The sequence below is a fragment of the Trachypithecus francoisi genome, unplaced genomic scaffold, assembly GCF_009764315.1.
Source record: "Trachypithecus francoisi isolate TF-2019V2 unplaced genomic scaffold, Tfra_2.0 Lachesis_group12, whole genome shotgun sequence".
Lineage (NCBI taxonomy): Eukaryota > Metazoa > Chordata > Mammalia > Primates > Cercopithecidae > Trachypithecus > Trachypithecus francoisi.
This window is the reverse complement of record NW_022681457.1, coordinates 71666514-71693726: the sequence shown is the minus strand read 5'-3', so window position 1 is coordinate 71693726 and position 27213 is coordinate 71666514. Positions and strand designations below refer to the sequence as shown.

Here is a 27213-nt window from a genome sequence, read left to right as displayed (position 1 = left end):
GGGATTACAGGCATGAGCCACTGTGCCTGGCCCGTAATATTTTTTTTTTTTTTTTGAGACAGAGTCTGGCTCTGTCGCCCAGGCTGGAGTGCAGTGGCCGGATCTCAGCTCACTGCAAGCTCCGCCTCCCGGGTTCACGCCATTCTCCTGCCTCAGCCTCCCGAGTAGCTGGGACTACAGGCGCCCGCCACTTCGCCCGGCTAGTTTTTTTTTGTATTTTTTAGTAGAGACGGGGTTTCACCGGGTTAGCCAGGATGGTCTCGATCTCCTGACCTCGTGATCCGCCCGTCTCGGCCTCCCAAAGTGCTGGGCCCGTAACATTTTTTTAAATTCATTTGTTTATTAGAGACAGGGTCTCACTTTGTCACCTAGGCTGGAGTGTATTGGCACAATCTCGGCTCACTGCAGCCTTGAACTCCTGGATTCTAATGATCCTCCTCCTGCCTCAGCCTCCCAAGTAGCCGGGACTGCAAGTGCACACCACCAAGCCTGGCTAATTTCAGTGTTTTTGTTTGTTTGTTTGTTTTTGTTGTTGTTGTTAAGATGAAGTCTCACTATGTTGCTCAGGCCAGTCTTGAACTCCTGGGCTCAAGCGATCCTCTTGCCTCAGACTCCCAGCTCACAAAGTGCTGGGATTGCAGATGTGAGCCACTGCACCCTACCTTCATTCCTTTAGAAGCTGATGGAATTTGTCTCCTCTGCCCAGGAGTCTTCTGAGGTCTTGAGAATGCTCTTCTCTCCTCACAGAAGCAGGGTCACTTGCAGAGGGAGCCCAGGCTGCAATCCAGCTCTGCCACGTATTCACTGTAACTTTGGGGAAGTTCTCAGTATCTCTGAACCCTAATTTCCTCACCTGTAAAATGGGTTCCACACTTCTAAGACCTCCCTTACGGGATGTCCCCCACTTCAGGAGGCGCCCTGCACACAGTGGGCAGTTAATTAATGTTGCTGCTATTACACCACCCCAGAGCAGCTTCAAGGTCAAAGCTTGCTGCCACTGATGTCTGGAGTCCACTGGGGCCTCCTGGAACCTGATCGGACGCCGCCATCTGGGGGAGAGTAGGGTCAGCTACTATTCTTGGAGCTGATGGAACCCAGCCGGGTTTCAAGTTCCCTCAGGGAGCCCTGGCCCAGGCAGCTTGGCTAGTCATGTGAGCAGTGAAGTCTGACCTCAGCAAGTTCTCCTGGACTCTCCGCATGGCCCCAGCTGGAGGGAACTCGGGCATGGAGCGTGCTACAGGGAGTCCACATCTTCCTGCAGCTGACCGTAGCCTTTCAGCTCCTGTTCATCAGCATTTACTTGGTACCCAAAAGGCCTTTGGGTGCTGTTTGAGGATCTCCTTGAGACTGCAAAGTGTTTCCAACATCAGAATGTGAGGCAGCCTTGAGTCATATGAAAAGGGTTTAGGAGACAAGCAGGACTACGTTCTAATCCCAGCTGCAATACTCATTGGTCTGTGAGTCTTTCTGTAAGCCACTTTGGCTGAGCCTCAGTTTCTTTGAAAAACAGTGAGAATGAAAGTTTCCTGAGATGATTAGAGCATCTGGTACAAAGTAGTTGCTCAATAAATAATCAAAATTTAGACTGTAATCTCCTAAATGACAAAGACTCTATCAGATCCAGCCCTGTATCCCCAGTGCCCAACCTAGGGTCACCCAGCCTAGAGGAAGTCCTCAGTGTTGGCCATATGAATAATGAATTATGGAGGGCACTGAATGGAAATGCCTTATCTGGCTCCCATCTTTCAGATTTTGCATACTCACTCCACCCAAATCTCATATAGAGTTAGTCCCTTCTGCATCAGCCCTGACAGGTGAGCATCTACTCTCTGCTTGCATATCCCTGTGATAGGAAGTTCACCTCCTCCCAGAGTTTCTCATTCTGCCAAGCAGAAAATTCCACTCAGATGTCGATGAACTGAGTTCTGTCTCCTAGCAGCTTCCATCCATTGGGCCTAGTTCTGCTCTCTGGAGCTGTACAGAACAAGCCTAGTTCTGCTTCCAAAAGATAGCCCTCCAGTGAGTTATTACACAATTCAGAATGTGCCAGGCATCGAGCCAGGCACCGTACTTTATCTCATTAAACCCTTTAACCCTTACACTAACCCTGAAAAGTAAACAGCATCCTTACTCTAGAGATGAGGAAAATGAGCCTCATAGAGGAAACATAACACATTTGCATGTGGCAGAGAAATGATTTAAATCCAGATTCTTTTCCAAAACGCTACCTTTTCAATGCTCAGTTCATCTACTGGAAGATAGCATTTGTCTCTTGAGAGTTTCCCTTCCTTTCAATAAAGATTTATTATGTATCTCATCTGTACCAGATTCTTAACTAGGCACAGGGAATAGAAATGAGACATAATCTATGCTCTTGAGGCACTTAACAGCCTGTCTGAAACCATGTGAAAAGGACGGAGACAGGTTGGGCGTAGTAGTGCCAGCACTTTGGGAGGCTGAGGCAGGTGGATGGCTTGAGTTTAGAAGTTTGAGACCAACCTGGGCAACATAGCGAGAGTTTGTCTCTGTTTTTAAAAAATCAAATTAAGGCTGGGTGCAGTGGCTCACGCCTGTAATCCCAGCACTTTGGGAGGCCAAGGCAGATGGATCACTTGAGGCCAGCAGTTCGAGACCAGCCTGGCCAACTGGCCAACATGGCAAAACCCTGTCTCTACTAAAAATACAAAAATTAGGCAGGATGCTAGGCACCTGGAGTCCCACTTACTTGGGGGGCTGAGGCAGGAGAATCGCTTGAACCTGAGAAGCAGAGGTTACAGTGGGCTGAGATCCCGCCATTGCACTCCAGCCTGGGCAACAGAGTGAGACTCTGTCTCAAAAAAAAATTTTTTTTGTTTAAATTAAATTTTAGAAAAGGAAAGAAAGAACTGAGAGAAGCACAAGGACTATCGGAACACTATGGAACTTGAGGGTCCAGGGTGGCTTCCTGGAGGAGGTGACATGTGGGCTAAGTTTTAAAAGACTATTAGGCATTGTAAAGAGCTGAAGGTGTGGAAAGCAGACTGCAGAGGGGTTGTAGTGACAAGCTAAGGAGCTGCGGCTTTATACCACTTGAGTGGGCTGCCCATTTTAGTATGCGTAAGAATTTCCTGTGGTTTTGTTATTTAAAATCCAGATTTTCATTCCATAGGTCTAGGTGGACCCAGGCATCAGCAAAAGCTTGGCTGTAAGAAACAGCCTGGGTATTTTGTTGTTACTTTTTCTTTTTAAATATTTAATGGACAAATAAAAAGTGTATATATTCAAGGTATACAGTGTTGATGATTTGATATACATTGTGTACTGATTAGTCGAATGAACACATCCATCACCACTTAATTCTCTCTTTGTGTGTGTGTGTGTGTGAGAGAGAGAGAGAGAGAGAAAGAGGGAAAGAGAGGGAGAGAGTGAGATAAGAATATTTTGGGGGTGGGGCAGGTGGTGGAGAGACCACAAGCAGTTCCCTGATGCAGATACCTGAGTTAAGAATAAGATAGGGCTAAATACGGAGGCAGGAATCATCTCATGGGAGTGGGGAGACACATTGGGCAAAGAATTTTGGCCTTTCCCCTTTAGACAGTGGGGAGGCCTGATTTATAAACTGTAATACAATCACCATCCCTCAAGCCTGGGGAGGGGCACCAGCTGGGAATAGTTTCCACTCTGGGTCCCCAGCAGGTGCAAGTCTTCTCAGTGACTCCCTCTGTGCTCAGGCAGTGCAGAAGGGAAAAAGTAGGGGCAGCCCCCACTCCCCTGTCCCAGGCCTGCCCCCTGCAGCTGTTTTGTGCCATCAATACCCCTAGAAAGCCTCACTGTCAGCTCCCTGGAAATTCAAAGAATAGCAGGAAAGGCAGGCTGTTTTAAAAGCTAGACTCCCTCACAGGGTAACAATACCACTCAGAAAAAAGACAATTATCTAATTGTAAGATTTCATTCCACAAAAGTCTTTTTAAATCAGCATTTATCATTCTATGATAAGAGTTACCATTTATTCCTCCTAGCAACCCTATTAGAAGACATTGTTATCCCCACCCGAGAGGTGACAAAATCCAAAAAGAGAGTAGAGTAACTTGTTTAAGGTCACACAGTCAATAAAAAGCAAAACTCAGGTCAGAACCCAGGCTAAGACCTTTAGACCTAAGAACTGAAAATAGTCTGGTACACCCCGCCCCCACCAAACCTAATATAGAATTCACAATAAAAGAGATCTAAACTGCAAGATGAATATAAAGAACCCAAAAAAGTTTCCATTCCCCCCACAAAGTGATTACTTGATGCTTTAAAAGAAATGTAACATTACTATTTTTAAATTTATATATTTCTCATTCTTTGTTAGGTGCCCTAAACATACATGCATAGTCTGCCTTTGACTAATCCAGAATTGTCCAGATCTGTAGGATCTGAAGCCTAGGCATTTTTCCTCTGCCACGCTGCCCTTCATAAAAATTTTCAAGCAACTTCATAAAACAAATAAAAATGCTATTTATTTCTATAATTTAAAAAAATCACCCAACAGCTCAGAGTTCTTGTCCCCATCCCCACCCCACAGGCTCCAAATCAATATGAATAGCTCCACTGTCCACCTAGATGCCCAAGCTAAACCTGTTTTGGTTTACAGTTTTCAACCTCATGCTGAACCCCACCTTCCTCCTACCCCCGCATGGCTAAATTTTGCTTATTCAGCTGTCTGGCCTCTCACCTGTGCTCCCTTCCTTGCTTGATAGGCCTTAGTTCAGGCCCCACCATGTCTCACCTTGACCTCTGCAGCCGTCTCCTCATTGATCTTCCTGCCTCCAGCCTTTCCCCCTCTGATTCATTTTCTACACTGGGGATGATCTTTCTTTTTTTTTTTTGAGGCTGAGTCTCACTCTGTCGTGGGGCTGGAGTGCAGTGGCCGGATCTCAGCTCACTGCAAGCTCCGCCTCCCGGGTTTACGCCATTCTCCTGCCTCAGCCTCCCGAGTAGCTGGGACTACAGGCGCCCGCCACTTCGCCCGGCTAGTTTTTGTATTTTTTTTTTAGTAGAGACGGGGTTTCACCGGGTTAGCCAGGATGGTCTCGATCTCCTGACCTCGTGATCCGCCCGTCTTGGCCTCCCAAAGTGCTGGCCGGGCGCGGTGGATCTTTCTAATTTCCAAACCTGATCCAAACCCTCTCGTGACTCTGCATTACCCATAAGATAAAAACCAAATCTCTATACCCTCAGGTCTTCCCTTCCCTATCTGGGACTCTTCCTTTCCTTTCTGGGACTCTTCCTTTCCTTCCTCACAGTACTGAGCACACACTGTCAGGTTTTAGTGAGACCATTGGCCGGGCACAGTGGTTCACGCCTGTAATCCCAGCACTTTGGGAGGCCGAGACAGGCGGATCACCTGAGGTCGGGAGTTCACAACCAGCCTGGACAATATGGAGAAACCCTATCTCTACTAAAAATACGAAAGTAGCCGGGCATGGTGGCACATGCCTGTAATCCCAGCTACTCAGGAGGCTGAGACAGGAGAATCGCTTGAACCCGGCAGGCAGAGGTTGCAGTGAGCTGAGATCACGCCATTGCACTCCAGCCTGGCCAACAAGAGTGAAGTTCCATCTCAAAAAAAAAAAAAGCAGTACATCTGCCACCCAAAAATCAAACTTACTTCTTCAAAATTATAAAACCCAAAACCCAGCCGGGCACAGTGGCTCATGTCTATAATCCTAGCATATTGGGAGGCTGAGGCAGGAGGATCGCTTGAGCCCAGGAGTTTGAGACCAGCCTGGGCAACACAGTGAGACACTGTATCTACAAAAAATATGAAAACTAACTGGGCATGGTGTCATGCACATGTAGTCCCTAGTTACTTGGGAGACTGAGGTAGGAGGATCACCTGAGCCCAGGAGGTTGAGGCTGCAATGAGCTGTGATTGCACCACTGCACTCCAGCCTAGGTGACAGAGAGAGACCCTGTCTCAAAAAGAAAAAAAAAAAAAATTACAAAACCTGTTAATTGAAAAGATATGATTCTTGGCAGGGCATAATGGCTCATGCCTGTAATCCTAGCACTTTGGGAGACCGAGCTGGGTGGATCACCTGAGGTCAGGAGTTAGAGACCAGCCTGGCCAACATGGTGAAACCCCATCTCTACTAAAAATACAAAAAATAGCTGGGTGTGGTGGCACTTGCCTGTAGTCCCAGCTACTCAAGAGGCTGAGGCTGGGGAATCACCTGAACCTGGGAGGTAGAGGTTGCAGTGAGCTGAGATCGCGCCACTGCACTCCAGCCTGGGTGACACCATCTCAAAAAAAAAAAAAATGATTCTTTAGAAAAATGGTTAAATAATTGCCGGGCGCGGTGGCTCAAGCCTGTAATCCCAGCACTTTGGGAGGCCGAGACGGGCGGATCACGAGGTCGGGAGATCGAGACCATCCTGGCTAACATGGTGAAACCCCGTCTCTACTAAAAATACAAAAACTAGCCGGGCGAGGTGGCGGGCGCCTGTAGTCCCAGCTACTCGGGAGGCTGAGGCAGGAGAATGGCGTAAACCTGGGAGACGGAGCTTGCAGTGAGCTGAGATCCGGCCACTGCACTCCAGTCCGGGCGACAGAGCGAGACTCCGCCTCAAAAAAAAAAAAAAAAGAAAAAAAAAAAGAAAAATGGTTAAATAACAAGAACACTATTGTGCCAAAGAATGCCCACAGGTGGTAAAGAATAGTGAGGGGCAATGGTTTCTTCTGTTTCAAATTGCATTTTGTGAGAACATACTAATTTTACAATAAAAAAACTTCAAACCTTGCATTTTTTTAAAGTCAATTTTTTTTTAATTGTGGTAAAACAAAAAATTTACCATCTTAACCTCTTTTTTTTTTTTTTGAGGTTGAGTCTCACTTTTTTGCCCAGGCTGGAGTGCAGTGGTGCGATCTCAGCTCACTGCAACCTCCACCTCCCAGGTTCAATTCTCGTGCCTCAACCTCCCTAGTCTTTGGGACTACAGGTGCATGCCACCACGCCCAGCTAATTTTTGTATTTTTAGTAGAGAGAAGGTTTCACCATGTAAGCCAGGCTGGGTTAACCATTTTTAAACATATAGTTCAGTAGTGTTAAGTATATTCACATTTGCTGTGTAACAATCTCCCTTATTTTTTCATCTTACAAATTTGAAACTCTTTACCTATTAAACAACTCATTTTGGCCAGTCACGGTGGCTCACACCTATAATCCCAGAACTTTGGGAGGCCGAGGTGGAAGAATCACTTGAGCTCAGGAGTTTAAGACCAGCTTGGGCAATATGGCAAAACCTCATCTCTATAAAAAATACAAAAATTAGCTGGGTGTGGTGGTGTGTACCTATAGTCCCAGCTACTCAGGAAGCTGAGGTGGGAGGATCACCCGAGCCCAGGAGTTAGAGGCTGCAGTGAGCTATGATAGCACCACTGCACTCCAGCCTAGGCAACAGAACAAAGCCTATCTCAAAACAAAACCAAAAGCAAAAAACTCATTTCCCCCTCACCCCAGCCCCTGGCAACCACCTGTACTTTCTGTTTCTGAGTTTATATACGACTCATACCTGAGTTCAGATGCCTCATACACAGCATGTCTTTTTGTGACTCTCTTAGCATGATGTCCTCAAGGTTCAGCCATGTTGTGTGGCATGTGTCAGAATTTCCTTCCTTTTACAGGCTGAATAATATTCCATTGCATATACATCCCACCTTTTGTGTATTCATTCATCTGCTGATGGCATTTGGGTTCCTTCTACCCTTTGGCTACTGTGAATAGTGCTGCTAAGAATATGGGTATAGATACCTCTTGGAGACCCTGCTTTCAATTCTTTTTTTTTTTTTTTTTTTTTTTTGAGACGGAGTCTCGCTCTGTCACCCAGGCTGGAGTGCAGTGGCCAGATCTCGGCTCACTGCAAGCTCCGCCTCCCGGGTTTACGCCATTCTCCTGCCTCAGCCTCCCGAGTAGCTGGGACTACAGGTGCCCACCACCTCGCCCGGCTAGTTTTTTGTATTTTTTTTTTAGTAGAGACGGGGTTTCACCAGGTTAGCCAGCATGGTCTCGATCTCCTGACTTCGTGATCCGCCCGTCTCGGCCTCCCAAAGTGCTGGGATTACAGGCTTGAGCCACCGCGTCCGGCCTCAATTCTTTTGGATATAAATAGCTTGGATATTTGTCCCCCACAAATCTCATGTTGAAATGTAATCCCCAATGTTGAAGGTGGGGCTTGGTGGGAGGTGACTGGATCATGGTTTGGATTTCTCATGAATGGTTTAGGACCCTCCCCTTGGTGCTGTTCTCAGGAGATCTGTGTGTGGTATTTCCCCTTGCTCGCTCTCTTGCTCCTGCTCTTGCCTTCTCACCATGTGATACACCGGCTCCCCCTGTGCCTTCCACTATGATTGTAAGCTTCTGAGGCCTCACCAGAAGCCAACAGGATGCACAGCACTGTGCTTCCTGTACAGGCAGCAGAACTGAGAGCCAATTAAACTTTTCTTTATAAATTACCCAGTCTCAGGTATTTCTTTATAGCAATGCAAGAATGGCCTAACACAGATATGTACCCAGAAGTGCAATGGCTGAATCAAACGGCAATTCTGTTTTTCATTTTGGGGCAGCTGCACCAGTGCACGGGGTTCTAATTTCTCTACATCCTTGACAACACTTACTTTGTTTTTGTGTTTAATAGTAGCCATCCTAATGGAATATGAGGCAATATCACTGTGGTTTTGTTTAATAGACTTTATATTTTAGAGCAATTTTAGGTTTACAGCAAAATTGAGAAGGTACAGCGATTTCCCATATAGTCGTCCCACACATGCATAGTCTCCGCCATTATCAACATCTCCCACCAAAGAGGTACATTTGCAGTAATTGATGAACCTACACTGACACATCATTATCACTCCAAGTCCACAGTTTACATTAGGGTTCACTCTTGGTGTTGTACATTTTAGGGGGTTGGACAATGACAGGTATCTATCATCATAGTATCATACAGAGTAGCTTCACTGCCCCTAAAAATCTTCTGCATTCCAATTATTCCTCCCTCCCCTCCCCCGCCCACTGGTTTTTACTGTCTCCATAGTTTTGCCTTTTCCAGAATACATCCCATTGTCATATAGTTGGCATCACTTAATATGAAGCCTTTTCAGACTGGCTTCATTTAGTAGCATTCATTTAAAGTTCCTCTGTGACTTTTTGTAGCTTAATAACTCATAATTTTTCATAGCTTGATTTAAGCACTGAATAATGTCTAGATGCACCACAATTTACCCGTTTACCTACTGAAAGACATTTTGGTTTGAATTTTAGCAATTATAAATAAAGCTGCTATAAACATCCATGTGCTGGTTTTTATGTGGACATGTTTTGAATTCCTTCAGGTAAATACTAAAGATCAAGATTGCTGGATCACATGGTAAGAGCTTGCTTAGTTTTTGTAAGAAACTGCTTAACTGTCTTCCAAAGTGGCTGTGCCATCTTGTGTTCCCATCAGCAAGAAATAAGAATTCTGGGCCGGGTGCGGTGGCTCAAGCCTGTAATCCCAGCACTTTGGGAGGCCGAGACGGGCGGATCACGAGGTCAGGAGATCGAGACCATCCTGGCTAACACGGTGAAACCCCGTCTCTACTAAAAAAAAATACAAAAAAACTAGCCGGGCGAGGTGGCGGGCGCCTGTAGTCCCAGCTACTCGGGAGGCTGAGGCAGGAGAATGGCGTAAACCCCGGAGGCGGAGCTTGCAGTGAGCTGAGATCTGGCCACTGCACTCCAGTCTGGGCGACAGAGCGAGACTCCGTCTCAAAAAAAAAAAAAAAGAATTCTGGTTGCTCCAACTTTACCAGCATTTCATGCTGTCAGTGTTTTGGATTTTGGCCATTCTAATAGTTGTATAGTGGTCTGCTGTTCTAACTTGCATTTTCCTGATGACATGTTATATGGAGCATCTTTTCGTATGCTTGTTTGCCACCTGTCTATCTTCTTTGCTGAGATATGTTAAGGGTTTTGGCCTGTTTTTTAATCAGGTTGTTTGCTTACTGTGGAATTTTAAGAGTTCATTGTGGTTTTGATTTGCATTTCCCTGATTAGTGATGTTGAACATGTATTCATGTTTTTTGACCTACAGTTTTGTGTGTGTGTTTGTGTGTGTTTTGTCTCACTCTGTTACCTGGCTGGAGCGCAATGCCGTGGTCTTGGCTTACTGTAACCTCTGCCTCCTGGGTTCAAGCAATTCTCCTGCCTCAGCCTCCCGAGTAGCTGGGACAACAGGTGCCACACCCAGATAATTTTTGTATTTTTAGTAGAGATGGGGTTTCACTATGTTGGCCAGGCTGGTCTCGAACTCCTGACCTCGTGATCCACCTGCCTCAGCCTCCTAAAGTGCTGGGATTACAAGCATGAGCCACTGCACCCAGGCTAGTTTTGCTTTTGTTTTTGAAACAGAGTTTTGCTGTATTGCCCAGGCTGGAGTGCAGTGGCACAATCTGTTTACTGCAACCTCTGCCTCCCAGGTTCAAGCGATTCTCTTGCCTCAACCTCCCAGGTAGCTGGGATTACAGGTGCCTGCCACACCTGGCTAATTTTTTTTTTTTTTTTTTTTTTTTTGAGACGGAGTCTTGCTCTGTCGCCCGGCTGGAGTGCAGTGGCCAGATCTCAGCTCACTGCAAGCTCCACCTCCCGGGTTCACGCCATTCTCCTGCCTCAGCCTCCCAAGTAGCTGGGACTACAGGCGCCCGCCACGTCGCTCGGCTAGTTTTTTTTTGTATTTTTAGTAGAGATGGGGTTTCATTGTGTTGGCCAGGATGGTCTCGATCTCCTGACCTCGTGATCCGCCCGTCTCGGCCTCCCAAAGTGCTGGGATTACAGGCTTGAGCCACCGCGCCCGGCCTAATTTTTGTATTTTTAGTAGAGAAAGGGGTTTCGTCATGTTGGCCAGGCTGGTCTTGAACTCCTGACCTCAAGTAATCTGCCTGCCTTGGCATCCCAAAATGCTAGGATTACAGGCATAAGCCACCACGCCTGGTCTGACCTAGCTTATTTTAAGCTACTTTACAAAAGCTAGCACCAAAAGCTACTTTACATTTTAAAAAAGTGAACTTGATGTCTTTTGAAATCTCCTCTGTGCACTTGGGGAAGTCCTCATCCTCTAACAGCTTAAGAAGCTGGCTGCTGTGCTCACAAACCTTCATTTACACAGCAAGCTTTCCTTTCAGGACGGCTGCAAAACAAAAGCCTAAAACAGTAGATGGTGACAGACAGAATGGTATTGTTATCAGCAGGGAAATGACAAGCTTGCCCCCTGGTGACAAGCTGGGGAGGTAACAGAAAAAGCAAATTTTTTTTTTTTGAGACGGAGTCTCGCTCTGTCGCCCAGGCTGGAGTGCAGTGGCGCGATCTTGGTTGGCTCACTGCAAGCTCTGCCTCCCGGGTTCACGCCATTCTCCTGCCTCAGCCTCCCGAGTAGCTGGGACTACAGGCGCCCACCACCACGCCCGGCTAATTTTTTGTATTTTTAGTAGAGACGGGGTTTCACCGTGATAGCCAGGATGGCCTCAATCTCCTGACCTCATGATCTGCCCGCCTTGGCCTCCCAAAGTGCTGGGATTACAGGTGTGAGCCACCGCACCTGGCCGCAAATGTTCTTAAAAGGCACAACCACCACAAAGAACATACTCCCTGCGGGACCTGGAATCTGGAAAGAACACTAATTAACACAAACTGTAAGTCACTCAAAATTGTTTATTCAAAGGGACAGTGAAAAAGGCTCAGTTAAAGGGGACAAATGTGTCACAAAGTCCTTGCTTACAAACTCCTAGCTGAAGCTGCCTTGGGAAGAATCTGCTCCCTCAGCATGATGGGCAGTGCCAGGTGACTACACTGGAGGTGCTAATTTTTAACTGCCAATGTCTCTTCTAGAAGATGGCAGGCTGATGTTTCATCTTCTTCAGCAACTCTGAAGCACAACAGCCTTTAAGCTGTATGTTGCACATCCCTCTTGATCTCTGTGAATTTACTGAAAGATGTGACTCTAAACGCAAAATGAAGCCCACACCAATGATTATGTAAGTCAGACGCTGGCAGTCGGGACTATTTAACTGTTCCTAGTTCTTTAAGACCTTGATTATGTAAACCAAGATATGTTCTGATTTTCAAGCCATCCTAACCAAAATAATAATAATGATGAAAATGATGATAGCTGATTCCTTTAGGGCCTGGGGCTGCCAATTTTTAAAACTTCCTGCTATCCTCCCCTCCCTACCACCAATTTCTAGGGCTCTCTAGTTTGCTCCTATTTTTCACAGAATTGCCAGAGTTTGAAAACTAAGATCCCCATAAACATGGCTATCTTCACAGAACACCCCCAGATGAAGGAATATTGACTGTAATAAACATTGTACAGAACACCCAGATAAAGGAATATTGACTGATATAAACATTGTAGGCTACACTCCAGTAGCTGGGGCAATGAATCCATATAACGGGAGCTACAAATTCAAGTCCCAAGTTTCCTTGCTGCAGCAGGTTGACCTTCAAGGGCTGCATCCGTCTTCGGAAACAGGAGCTGCCAGCCTCAAGCAGTTTGTTGCCTGGGAGGGAGGATGGGCCACATTACCCAAAAGTTAAGGGTTGGACACCTTTCTCCTGTTCTTTGTGTAGCTGCTGGGCTCGATTTTTTAGCACCTCGGCCTTGGCCTCATCCTTATCAACACCATCCCCCAGCTTGTACATGCGACTGGCATTGGCACAGGCCCAGATATGACCCAGATCACAGGCTTTCATGGAGTATTTACATGCCAGGTCCATGTCCTTAGGAAAGCCTGGGGCACCCTGCAGGAACATGGCACTGAGGTTGAAGCAGCTGGAAGCATAGCCGCCATCACAGGCCCTTGTGTAGTAGTCCCTGGCCTTCCCCAGGTCGGGCTGGCCATCCTCATTAACCTGTCCATCATGTGCCAGGAGGCCAACGTTGTGACATGCTGCTATAGACTTCTTTCCGGGCTTCTCACACGCCATCAAAAAGCACCTGGCGGCAGCTTTCAGGTCCTGGGCCAGACCACCTGAGAGGAAGGAAAGTACGAAAAAATAAACCCAAGCCAGGACACAACCTAAATGTCTCAGGCCAAAGTCAGCGAATAATTTTTTTTTTTTTTTGGAGAAAGGGTGTTGCTCTGTTACCCAGGCTGGAGTGCACTGGCATGATCACAGCTCACTGCAGCCTCAACCTCCCAGGCTAAAGCAATCTTCCCATCTCAGCCTCCCCAAGTAGCTGGGACTACAGGCACACACCACTATGCCCGGCGAATTTTTAAATTTTTTTGTAGAGACAGGATCTCACTATGTTGCCTAGGCTGGTCTTAAACTCTGGGACTCAAGCGATGGTCCCACCTTGGCCTTCCAAAGTGCTGAAATTACAAGCGTGAGCCACCACACCTGGCCAGCAACAATTCCTGAATAAAGTTTAAGACTGAGCATAGGGCCGGGCGCGGTGGCTCAAGCCTGTAATCCCAGCACTTTGGGAGGCCGAGACGGGTGGATCACGAGGTCAGGAGATCGAGACCATCCTGGCTAACACGGTGAAACCCCGTCTCTACTAAAAATACAAAAAAAAAAAAAATTAGCCGGGCGAGATGGCGGGCGCCTGTAGTCCCAGCTACTCGGGAGGCTGAGGCAGGAGAATGGCGTGAACCCAGGAGGCGGAGCTTGTAGTGAGCTGAGATCCGGCCACTGCACTCCAGCCTGGGCGACAGAGCGAGACTCTGTCTCAAAAAAAAAAAAAAAAAAAAAGACTGAGCATAGTGGCTCACATCTGTAATCCTAGCACTTTGTGCAGGATGATTGCTTGAGGCCAGGAATTCGAGATCGACCTGGGCGACAGAGCAAGACCTTACTTCAAAAAGAAAAAAAACTGTCCATACTATGAGCTCAGGCAGCATGAAAGGTAGCCTGCCACAGTGCACAGACCTCCTAGCTTTCTCAGCCATAGAATCTTTTGTTCAAATAATACCTTATGAGGAAACTCAAACAGGTCAAGGAGGTGAAAATTAGGAATGATAATAATATCTACCTCATGGGGTTACAGTGAGAACATGGCATATTAAAGGCATTTAATTGTTCATTAATTCAAACATACAGTGGACCCTCCATATCCATGGGTTCAACCAACCACACGTCAAAAATATTAGCGAAAAAATAACAATACAATTAAAAAATACAAAATATATAAAATAGAACAATTATTTACTCAGTATTGACATTGTATTAGATAGTCTAAGTCAAGATTGTCCAACCCACGAGCCTGGGATGGCTTTGAATGTGGCTTAACACAAATTCATAAACTTTCTTAAAACATTATGAAATTATTATTATTATTATTATTATTTTGACATGGAGTCTTGTTCTGTCACCCAGGCTGGAGTGCAGTGGCGTGATCTCGGCTCACTGCAACCCCTGCCTCCAGGGTTCAAGTGATTATCTTGCCTCAGCCTCCTGAGTAGCTGGGATTACAGGCATGAGCCACCACGCTGGGCTAATTTTTGTGTTTTCAGTAGAGATGGGGTTTCACCGTGTTGGTCAGGCTGGTCTTGAACTCCTGACCTTGTGATCCACCTGCCTCAGCCTCCCAAAATGCTGGGAAAAATGCTGGGATTACAGGCGTGAGCCACTGCACCTCGCCTATGAGATTTTTTTTTTTTTTAGCTCATCAGCTATCATTACTGTATTTTATATATGGTCCAAGACAATTCTTCTTACAGTGTGGCCCAGGGAAGCAAAAAGATTGAACACCCCTGTTCTAAGTAATTAATTTACAATACACAGGAGGCCAGGTGCAGTGGCTCTCGCCTATAATCCCAGCACTTTGGGAGGCCAAGGTGGGCGGATCACCTGAGATCAGGAGGTTCAAGACCAGCCTGGCCAACATGGTGAAACCCCATCTCTACAAAAATACAAAAATTAGGCTGGGCGCGGTGGCTCATGCCTGTAATCCCAGCACTTTGGGAGGCTGAGGTGGGTGGATCACGAGGTCAGGCGTTCGAGACGAGCCTGGCCAACATGGTGAAACCCTGTCTCTACTAAAAATACAAAAAAATTAGCTGGGCATGGTGGGAGGGGCCTGTAATGCCAGCTACTCAGGGAGGCTGAGGCAGAAGAACGGCATGAACCCCAGAGGCGGAGCTTGTAGTGAGTGGAGATCATGCCACTGCACTCTAGCCTGGACAACAGAGCATAACTCTGTCTCAAAAAAAAAAAAAAAATTAGCTGGGCATGATGGTGGGTGCCTATAATCCCAGCTACTCGGGAGGCTGAGGCAGGAAAATTTCTTGAACCCAGGAGGTAGAGGTTGTAGTGAGCTGAGATCGTATCACTGCACTCCAGCCTGTGCAACTGAGCAAGACTCCATCTCAAAACATACAAACAAATAAACAAACAAAATACACAGAAGAATATGGGTAGGGTTATATGCAAATACTCTGCCATTTTTATATAACAGATGTGAGCAGCATCAGACTTCGTTATCTGTGGCAGAATGGAATGAGGGTCCTGGAACGAATTTCCCAAATATACTGAGGGACAACTGTATACTGAATAGTTGCCAATTGCTATGCTAGGTCCTGGGGAACAAACGACACTGTCCTGCTTTTGAGGCCTAATGAGACCTGTCTTATGGGCTAATGAGACAGACATGAAATAACCATACAGGCCAGGGACGGTGGCCAGTGATCCCGGCACTTTGAGAGGCCCAGGCAGGAAGACCTCAGGAGGCCAGGAGTTCAAGATCAGCCTGGGCAGCATAGTGAGACTCTGTCTCTATAAAAAATTTAAAATTAGCCATGCATGGGGGCATGGGACTATAGTTTTGCACCACTGCACTCTAGTCTGAGCAAGAGTGCAAGACCTCACCTCTAAATAAATAACAATACAAATAAATGTATGATTTTCGCTGGGCGTGGTGGGTCAGGCCTGTAATCTCAGCACTTTGGTAGGCCAAGGTAGGAGGATCACTTGCATCCAGGAGTTTGCAACTAGCCTGGGCAACATAGCCAGACCCCATCTCTACAAAATAATCAAAAACAGCTCAGCTACTCAGGAGGCTGAAGTGGGAGGACTGCTCGAGCCCAGGAGGTCAAGGCTGCTATGAGCTATGATTGAGCCACTGCACTCAGCCTCAGCAATGGAGTGAGACCCTGTCTCACCAAAAAAAAAAAGATGATTTTAAGTGTGAAAAGAGCATGGAGGAAAAGTACAGTGCAAGACAGGCAAGCAGGGACCAGATCATGCAGGGTCACATTAAGGACCTCTGAATTTAATCTTAAAAACAATGGGAAATCACTAACAAATACTTCTAAGTAGAAGTGGTGGCAGGGCTCACTTTTTTTACTCATTTGTATGTGTGCAAAACTTCAAATCCCCATGTACCATTACTCGATCTCAAAAAATATAAACATTTTAACATTATTCTTTTAAATAACCATTCCAAATCCACCATCTAGTAATAACCATCATTATCATTAAGTGAACACCATTCCAGTCATCTTTATAGCTTGTGTTCACATCAAATGCTGGCTGGTTGAATATATACTAGATAGAAGTGTTTGGAAAAATTGGATCGCAGATGCTATTTGTAAGTAAAGAATTTAACTTTGATTTTACTTGAAGTTATCAGAAGAAAACCAAATTGAAGCGAAACTAAGGAAACTGCTGACCTACAAATTAATATTTCTAGCCCATAGTGAAATTTCCTAAATGAGCCACTAGGGCTATCGAGAGTTTAGAAAAAATATTAAAAGGTTAGAATCATTTTTATTTTCATTTATTTATTTAGAGACAGAGTCTTGCTCTGTGGCCCAGGCTGGAGTGCAGTGGAGCAATCTCAGCTCACTGCAGCCTCCACCTCCTGGGCTCAAGTGAGCCACCACACCTGGCCTAAAATTTAGTTTAAAAAATTAAAATGGGGCCGGGCACAGTGGCTCACACCTGTAATCCCAGCATTTTGGTAGGCCAAGGCAGGGGTGGATCATGTGAGGTTAGTTCAAGACCAGCCTGGCCAACATGGTGAAACCTCATCTCTACTAAAACTACAAAAATTAGCTGGGTGGTAGTGTCACACACCCCTGTAATCCCAGCTACTCGGAAGATTGAGGCAGGAGAATCGCTTGAGCCTGGCAGGCAGGGGTTGCGGTGAGCCAAGATCATGCCACTGCACTCCAGCCTGGGCGACAGAGTGGGACCCTGTCTCAAAAAAAAAAAAAAAAAGACATCCTTGGCCAGGTGCAGTGGCTCTCACCTGACCCTAGCACTTTGGGAGCCAAGGTGCAAGGACTGCTTGAGGCCAGGAGTTTGAGACCAGCCTGGCAACATAGTTAGATCTTGTCTCTACAAAAAGTAAAAAATTAGCCAAGCATGGGGGCACGTGCCTTTAGTTCCAGCTACTGGGGAGGCTGAGGCAGGAGGATTGCTTGAGCCCAGGAGCTCAAGGCTGCAGTGAGTTATGATTTCATCACTGCACTCCAGTCTGAGAAACAGAACAAGAACCTGTCAAAAAAAAAAAAAACGCTGCCTGTCAAAGGTCCTATTGCTTATTTGTGTTGGGTTTTTTTTGTTTTTTTTTGTGAGATGGAGTCTTGCTCTGTCGCCCAGGCTGGAGTGCAGTGGTATGATCTCGGCTCACTGCAACCTCTGCCTCCAGGGTTCAAGTGATTCTCCTGCCACAGCCTCCTGAGTCGCTGGGATTACAGGTGTGTGCCACCACGCCCAGCTAGTTTTTTTTTTTGGTATTTTTAGTAGAGATGGGGTTTCACCATGTTGGTCAGGCTGGTCTTGAACTCCTAACCTCGTGATCCACCTGCCTTGGCCTTCCAAAGTGTTGGGATTACAGGCATGACCCACTGCGCCCGGCCTGTGGTGGTTTTAAATATGTCCATAAGTTCTTTAATATTCCTTCCTCTTCAAGAAGTGGAATTTAAGTCCTTTCCCTTAGTGTAGGCTACATCTAATAAATATGTGATAGAAATGAAAAGCATGTGACTTCCAAAGATAGGTCATAGAAGACACTGTGGATTCTATCTTGTTGTCTCCTTTAAATTACTCACTCTGGGGGAAGCCAGACGCCATGTCATGAGGACACTCAAGCAGCCCATGGAGAGAACCATGTCATGATGATCTGAGCTCTCCCAATAACAGCTGGTAAGGAACAGAGGCCTCTGTTACCAGCCATCAGAGTGAGTCATCTTAGAACTGGAAACTCCAACTTCAGTCAAGCCTTCCAATGACTACAGCCCTGGTTCCATGGCCAATGTCTGACTATAACCTCATGAGACACCCTGAGGTACCCCCACTAAACCACTCCCAAATTCTTGACCCACAGAAACTACTGAGGTGATCTGTTATTTAGCCATACATAATGTAAACACTATGCCAGTGATAACCACAATTAGAGTAGGAGAAAAGACAGAAGCAAGACAATTATAATTACTGACCCCTTACTCTGTGTCAGGCACATGCTGATGCCTTTTTCTATACTATCCTATTTAATCCTCACAACCCTACGAAGCAAGTACTATTTCCCTCCAATTTACAGGTGACGTAACTACGTGCACAGAGTTGCAGTGATTGGCTCAAGATCCCACTATTTGCAAATAGCATTCCCTAAGGTTTACCTAACTTGAAAGGCTGTGTTCCTCCCCACATCGCTCTGCTGAACTCCCACCTCTCCGTCTTCCTACAATGCACTTGCCCAATGCCTGTGAGACCCTTCTGCAAGAGCTCATCATGGGGCTCAGGTGTGAGGCCAGCACTGCTATCAGTGACAAGGACCCAAAAAGCAGGCCCTCCTTACCCTTACCTTTTCCAGTCACATAGTAGGTCCCCAGTTTGTAGCAACTATCGCTGTGCTGGTTCTCTTCACAGTTAAACTTCAACACCTTGGCAGCCTCATCAAAATTCTTCTGGATCCCTTCCAAATAGTCCACCAGCCGATAGCAACCTGCAAAGAGAGGGCAAGGGCTGTTCTCCATGTCTGGGGCTGTTGCTTCACAGTGGGGGCTTGGGGTAGGGGGTGCCCAGGTGTGGCAGGCCAGGCTATGTCTTTTAAGACAGCCTATGTCCTCCTGAGATGTCGCAAGTTGACCTTACCACAAAGAATGTAGGTGGTGTTTAGCCATACCTACAAATGACATTGTCTCCCCATAGCCATGGACTGAGCAATATATGGCCTGGGGAAACCTCAGTCCCTGCATTGGCTCCATCACTCACCAGCCCTTCTGCTCCCTGTCAGCCACGCCCAAATACCCACTGACTTCCATGATTGAAACTTTGCTAGTTTTGGAATCTCTCATGAAGTTCAATGGTAAAACAATGAAAACCTAAAAGGCTCATAGACTAGTCTTTGTAGCATCAAGAAAACGGTGCTGGGCCAGGCTTGGTAGCTCATATCTGTAATCCCAGTACTTAGAAGGCTGAAGTCTGGAGTTCGAGACCAGCCTGGACAGGGTGAAACCCTGTCTCTACTAAAAATACAAAAAAATTATCCAGGAGTGGAAAAATATTAAAAAATCAGCCAGGTGTGGTGGCACACACCTGTAATCCCAGCTACCTGGGAGGCCAAGGCAGGAGAATCACTTGAACCCAGGGGGCAGAGGTTGCAGTGAGTTGAGATCGTGCCACTGCACTCCAGCCTGGGTGACACAGCGAGACTCTGTCTTAAAAAAAAAAAAAAAGAAAAGAAAAAGAAAAGGGTGCTGTGATGACTATACCTTACTCCTCAGCCAGGGTAGGAACATGAAAGCCAAAAAGGAAGAGTAGAGGTGGCAGCTTCTATGGAAACAGGCTCCACTTCCTTGGCAGTCTCCCAGTCCCAGTAAACCTCTCTCCTTAATCTCTCTCCCCTCTTCTTAACCCCTGGTGACAACATGTCTCTCTCATTCATTTTCACTCAACAAATATTTGAGCATCTCTATGCATCTATGTACCAGACATGGTTCTAGAATATAGAATATTCTAGAGTATATTCTAGAATGAGAATATACTCATTTGCCCTCCTAAAATTTACATTCTAGGGGAGGAAATACAATAAGTAAATGAACAAAATTTATTCAAACAGTAATAAATGTTATGATTATAACAACTCAGAAACAGGAAGTGAAATACTGCATGTCCTCACTTATAAGTGGGAGCTAAATACTGTGTACATATGGACACAGAGAGTGTGGAATAATAGACACTGGAGATTGGGAAGGGTGGGAGGAAGAAATTACTTAACAGGTACAAGTGCATTATTTGGGTGATGGTTATATTAAAAGCCCAGACTTCCCCAGCAATTTGGGAGGCCGAGGAGGGCAGATCACCTGAGGTCGGGAGTTCTAGACCAGCCTGACATGGAGAAACCCTGTCTCTACTAAAAATACAAAAATATTAGCCATGCATGGTGGTGCATGCCTATAATCCCAGCTACCTGGGAGGCTGAGGCAGAGAATCACTTCAACTCAGGAGGCGGAGATTGCGGTGAGCCGAGATGGGCCATTGCACTACAGCCTGGGCAACAAGAGCGGAACTCTGTCTCAAAAAAAAACAAGCCCAGACTTCACAACCAGGCAATATATCCATGTAACAAAACTGCACTTGTACTCCTTAAATGTATACAAATAAATAAATAAATAAATAAATAATAAATAAATAAATAAATGCTATGACTGAAATAAAACAGGATAACTGTTTGCTGTCCACTTTGGGTGAATGGCTAACAAAGACTGGGCCCCGGGGAGGGGCTGTGGCCTCAATAACAAGAAAGCACTAGCTATTTAAAGACAATGGAATGGGAGTGGGGCAGGGATTTGGAACAAATTTAAAAATAAAAAAAAAAATGAAATTAAAAGACAACAAAATGGGCAGGGGCACAAAGTCCTGGCACAAGGAACAGTAAATACAAAGACCTGAAAGGGCGAATAAGTTTGGCACAAATAAGGTACAACATGGCTGAACCAAGGAGAAGGGTCAGGAAATGAAGAAGGAAGGTAGGGACGAGACCCCAGGCCTTGTGAAACATAGGATGCAGTTACGATTTTTTTCCAACTGAAACAGTAAACCACTGGAGGGTTTTAAGAAAATAAGTAATATGGTTCAGGCCAGGTGTGGTGGCTCATGCCTATAATCCCAGCATTTTGGGAGGCCAAGGAAGGTAGATCACTTGAGGTCAGGAGTTCAAGACCAGCCTGGCCAACATGGTGAAATCCTGTCTCTACTAAAAATACAAAAATTAGCCAGGCTTGGTGGCACACACTTGTAATTCCAGCTACTCGGGAGGCTGAGGCAGGAGAATCACTTGAACCTGGGAGGCTGAGGTTGCAGTGAGCTGATATCATGCCACTGCACTCAAGCCTGGGCAACAGAGCAAGACTCAGTCTCAGGAAAAAAAAAAAAAAAAAAAAAAAAAAGCCAGGTGTGGTGGCACATGCCTGTAATCCCAGCTACTTGGGAGGCTGGGGCAGAAGTGCTTGAACCTGGGAGGCAGAGGTTGCAGTGAGCCGAGATCGCGCCACTACACTCCAGCCTGGGCAACAGAGTAAGACCCTGTCTCAAAAAACAACCAAAAAGCCACCAAAAACAAACAACCCCACAAAAACGTTACTCTGGTATGTATGTTCATATATGCCTGGGTGAGTATGGAGGAATTTAAGTATGTGAGAGCATATAATTGGGCATTGATAACAAATATGTTATTTTAAAATCTAATATTTAACATAACAAAATTAAAATTAAAATATCAGTTTATCTGTGAGTAGAAATGGATTTCAAGGGAGTAAAGTGCAAAGACAGGGACAGGTTAGAAGGCAACTTCAGTTATCCAGATAAGAGAGCCTGACATGCAAGGAAACTACTACCCCAGTTGCTACGGTAACTACAGCCTCTTCTCAGGTCTCCTAAAGTGCTGCAGCCAGTCCTTTTGATATATCTACCCTTCCCGATTCCAATAACTTGCTTGTCTGACATGTTTTGCTCTCCACTGCCTACAGAGCAAAGTCTATATTCCTTACTCTGGCATTCAAGCCCCGACATACTGTGGCCCGGACTCCCACTTCAAATGTATTACATCCTGACTTCAACCTTCCAAAAGATAGCACTTTCTTCTCCCACCCTCTCCTCTATTTAATCAACACTTGCCCAGCCCTCCAGACCTCCCTTCAAAGTCTTCCCTAACCACCCTGTTCCTTAGTGACCCCAATTCCTATAAGTTCTTTCTATACTTAGGACATGGACCAGCTCTCAAAGAACAACCCCAGGTTCTTTTTTTTTTTTTTTTGAGACGTTGTTTCGCTCTTGTTGCCCAGGCTGGAGTGCAATGGTGTGATCTCGGCTCACTGCAACCTCCGCCTCCCGGGTCCAAGCAGTTCTCCTGTCTCAGCCTCCCCAGTAGCTGGGATTACAGGCACATGCCACCACATCTGGCTAATTTTTATATTTTTAGTAGAGACAGAGTTTCATCATATTGGTCAGGCTGGTCTTGAACTCCTGACCTCAGGTGATCTGCCCACCTCGGCCTCCCAAAGTGCTGGGATTACAGGCATGAGCCACCGTGCTCCGCCCAACCCCAGGTTCTTTTTAAGCCATCATACTGCAGAGCAACTCTGTTTCATGACTATGTTATGATATGTATATGGTTACGTTATGCTCTATGTTATGGATCAGCTTCAAGGAATAGCTAGGTCATTTCTGCAAACTAAACTGCAAGCTATTAGAAGGTAGGGCCAGTGTCACTTTTTTCTTTTCTATTTTTTTTAGTAGAGACAGGGTTTCACCATGTTGCCCAGGCTGGTCTTGAAATCCTGGCCTCACGCGATCCTCCTGCCTCACCTCAGCCTCCCAGAGAACTGGGATTACGGGCTTGTGCCACACCAGACCTTTATTTGAAAGAAAAAAAAAAAAAAAAGGCTGGGCACAGTGGCTCACACCTGTAATCCCAGCACTTTGGGAAGCCAAGGAAGATGGATTGCTTGAGGTCAGGAGTTTGAGACCAGCCTGGCTAACATGGTGAAACTCTGTCTCTACTAAAATACAAAAATTAGCTGGGCATGGTGGTGGGCGCCTGTAAATCCAGCTACTCGGGCGGCTGAGGCAGGAGAATTGCTTTAACCTAGGAGGCAGAGGTTGCAGTGAGCTGAGATGGAGGCACTGTACTCCAACCTGGGTGACAGAGTGAGACTCAGTCTCGAAAAAAACAAAAAAAAACGGGAGGATCACTTGAGCCCAGGAGTTGCGACCAGCCTGGACAACATAGTGAGATACTACCTCAAAAAAGAAAGAAAATATAAAAAATAAAAATAAAGCAGGAAGAAGAAAACCACTGAAAGGTATTGGCTGCTCTGGGTGGACCCCTCTGGTCACCACCATCCACCTATACTCTCAAGTCAATTCAATGTTCACACAACACACGGGACACATTTGTGCTTCAGGGCCTCTTTGCCAGCTGTTACCTATGGTAAGATCTGCATGGTTCACTCCCTTATCTTCTTCAAGCCTTTATTCAATTGCCACTTTCTCAGTGATCTTCCCTCATCACTCAATTTAAAACTGCCCTTCTGCCCTCCTGATGCCCTTCACCCAGTCCTTTTTCCACAGCACTTACTACTTTATTTATTTATTTACTTATTTATTTATTTATTTATTGAGACAGAGTCTCGCTCTGTCGCCCAGGCTGGAGTGCAGTGGCCGATCTCCGCTCACTGCAAGCTCCGCCTTCCGGGTTCACGCCATTCTCCTGCCTCAGCCTCCCGAGTAGCTGGGACTACAGGCGCCTGCCACCACGCCTGGCTAATTTTTTGTATTTTTAGTAGAGACGGGGTTTCACCGTGTTAGTCAGGATGGTCTCGATCTCCTGACCTCGTGATCCGCCCGTCTCGGCCTCCCAAAGTTCTGGGATTACAGGCGTGAACCACCGCGCCCGGCAGGTACTTACTACTTTCGAACACGATTTCATGAATTACCTGAGGCTTACTGCCCGACTCCCCGCACTAGCTTGGAAGCTCCACGAGGGCAGGGAATTTCATCTGTTCACCGATGGATCCCCAGTCCCTAACCCAAAAGCCCCAGCACGTCTCTTCCTACCCGCCCCTGCCTCCAGGCTCGGTCTTCCCGGGACACATCGCCCTTCCCAACACACGCAGTCACCGCGACCCACAGACCCACGTCCCCCGCCAGCCACGTGATTCCTTCTCCAGCCTCTCAGAGGTCACAGACCCGACCTCTCCCGGCGCGCCTCTCCCCGACGCGTCGCCGGGCTGCGCTGGAGGCGCTCACCGTCCGGGTCCTTCTCGTGGTAGCAATGGTAGTTGCACTCCACCTCCATGTTCTCCAAAAAGGACTTAACTTGCTCCTCATCCTGGAAGTCCACCAAGCCGGCCATGGTTTGCGCTGCCCAGAGACGGTCACGTGAGCCGGCGGAGGGGGCGGGGCGTGGGGCTGACGCAGCCCGCGGCACTCTCCCGGGATCCCCGGGCGAGCCAGACGAGGCTGCCTTTCCCAGCAGCCCTTGCGCCGTTGGACAGCCACACTTCCAAGGCTAACCCTCTTCCTGAAACTGGGGGCGGTCTCTCTGCAGCACCTTATCAATGCTCGCTTTGTAGCCTTAGTGGTTTTCCACCTGCAGTCATTTATCCATGTATAATTCCTCAGCCTACAATGTGCCTTACCAGGTGCATTGTTCTAGGGTTATGACAGCTAGGAATATAGTCCCTGCCTTCAAAGAACTCGGAGTTCGATAGGAAGACATTCGCTTATCCATTCAGCAAGCATTTAGAGGACCTTCTATATGTGCCAGGTGTAGCTGGACAAAGTGCAGTGAGCAGTCTGATTCATCTCTCTTCTTCCCAGACCTGTCTTGGCCACCAACATGAATTACCTAAGCAATGAATGGCTGTGGGAGATGTTAACTGGAACAGTAGCAGTGAAGGGTGTAGCAACGTCACTAGTATAACACCTAGTACTCAAACAGTGCTGAACTTTGTTCCAGGCTCTAAGAGCTTTATATGAATTAACTCATTTAATTCTCATTATATAACATGTCACTGTAAACTTACACTCACAGTGACACTGTGGGGAAGGTATTATTATTATCCCCGTTCTATAGATAAGAAAACTAAAGTACAGAGAAATTAATTTGTCCAAGGTCACACAGTGAGGGAGTTGGTATGCAATCGTTTTTTTTAATGAATAAATGAATGAGACCGGGCGCGGTGGTTCATGCCTGTAATCCCAGCACTTTGGGAGGCCGAGGCGGGTGGATCACCTGAGGTCAAGAGTTCGAGACCAGCCTGGCCAATCTAGTGAAACTCTGTTTCTACTAAAAATACAAAATTAGCAGGGGTCTCTACTAAAAATACAGAATTACAGGGCGCACACCTGTAATCCTAGCTCTTCGGGAGGCTAAGGCAGGAGAATTGCTTTAACCTGGGAGGTGGAGGTTGCATGTGAGCCGAAATTGCACCATTGCATTCCAGCCTGGGCGACAAGAGCAAAACCGTCTTAAAAAAAAAAAAAAAAAGAATGAGGTAGAAAAGGGACATGTCAAGGAGACAGCGAGGAGAGGAAGTTTACCTACTTTTTGCTTTGTTTTCCTGCTCCTGTTCCTGCTAAGAATCATCAGTTCCATAAAGCCTAGATGGACAATGACTTCCTATTCATCTCTTTTTTTTTTTTTTTTTTTTTTTTTGGAGACAGGGTTTTGTTCTTGTTGCCCAGGCTGAAGTGCAATAGCGCCGTCTCAGCTTACTGCAACCTCTGCCTCCCAGGTCCAAGTGATTCCCGTGCCTCAGCCTCCTGAGTAGCTGGGATTACAGGCGCCCACCACCATGCCTGGCTAATTTTTTGTGTTTTTAGTAGAGACAGGGTTTCACCATATTGGCCAGGCTGGTCTCAAACTCCTGACCTCAGGTGGTCTGCTGGCCTCGGCCTCCCAAAGTGCTGGGATTACAGGTGTGAGCCACCATGCCCAGCTGACTTCCCATTCATCTTTGAATCCCATCCAGCCCTACTTTTGAATTCTCAATGGAGCTAAATCCATGACTTCCCATTGCCTATAACAATGCTTTCCAGATGGCTCCATTACTAAGCTATCCCCAATGGCAGCAAAGAATGGACTATTTCCAACTACGTATTTATTGGAGCGCAGCCAATAATGTCTGAAATCCCAGTTTTATTTTTTAAATTCATATGATTTTACATTCAATTCCCCATAATACATCTTTCATAGGATAACAGAAAATTGCCTTTTCCCCCTAAGCCTTTGAGTAAAATTGACATTCCAGGCAATATACCACATTTACCTGTGGTTTCTCATACCCTGATCACCTTAGGGTACTCCTCAGTATAGGAATCCCATGACCCAGGATGGAAATCCTTGAACTTTGGTTTGAGGTCATCTTCTTTAGGATGGCCTTCAAGATCCTGTGCAATCTGATTCTAGCCTTATATTCTGCCTCTCTTCCCCCACATCCCACCAACCTTCTGTTATCTGAATAGATCTCAAGTTTGTCTCCCTGTTTACCTCTGCTCTTGATGCCTGGACCACCCTTTTTGACCCAAATCAGAAATACTCTTCTATGTAAAGTCTTTCCAGACACAACAACCACACACATTCAAATTAGATTTAGATGCTCCCATTTTGGTGTTCCACACCACTTGGTTTATTTTGGTATAGTGTAGTAGGAAAGAAAGAATTGGCTTTGGAGGGGGGACAGATCTTAGTTCAGAATCCATGTTCCATGTTTATTAAATTGTGACCTTAAACCAATCATGTTTGTGAGTCTGAATCCTCTTCTGTAAATGCAGATCCATTTGTAATGGCTATCAGAAGGACTACAAGTTCATGTATACAATGTGCTTGGCAGAGCGCTTGGCTCAAAGTCATTCCTGTTCCAGGACTGTTTCTTGTCATGCCAATAATGGCATGAAGTCTGTATCCCCCACCAGACTGTGACCTCTGTGTCCTGTATGCTGGTCACAGGGCCAAGAATGGAATAGGGCTCAATGATAGAATAGAGCAGGGTGATGTAGATTACTAAAATCTGGGAATGTTGCCCTTTATTTTCTGAGTTGAACTTCATTTAAATGAAATCACCTGAGCGGTAGAGGGCACAAGAGAGTTAGTTGGTGACGAGAGGCTGAACCAAGTAAGAGGTCACTTTTTTTTGTTTGTTTTGCTCTTTTGTCCAGGCTGGAGTGCAGTGGCACGATTTTGGCTCACCGCAACCTCCGC

At 46.2% G+C, this 27213-nt stretch overlaps 1 protein-coding gene across 2 annotated transcripts; it reads right to left on the bottom strand.

The window, feature by feature from the left end:
• Nucleotides 1–11688: 11688 nt before the first annotated feature.
• On the bottom strand, nt 11689–24414 carry LOC117092579 (cytochrome c oxidase assembly factor 7). 2 transcript variants are annotated; one of them, XM_033226349.1, is made up of 3 exons: nt 24258–24414; nt 18811–18951; nt 11689–13027 (listed from the first exon to the last, which is right to left on the bottom strand). In XM_033226349.1, the coding sequence occupies exons 1-3, from the start codon at nt 24361–24363 to the stop codon at nt 12579–12581; spliced, it is 696 nt and encodes a 231-aa protein (XP_033082240.1). In that variant the 5' UTR covers nt 24364–24414; the 3' UTR covers nt 11689–12578. The 2 variants fall into 2 exon arrangements, with proteins under 2 accessions (XP_033082240.1, XP_033082239.1); XM_033226348.1 differs by having other exon boundaries at nt 24203–24409.
• Between the last annotated feature and the right edge of the window lie 2799 nt (nt 24415–27213).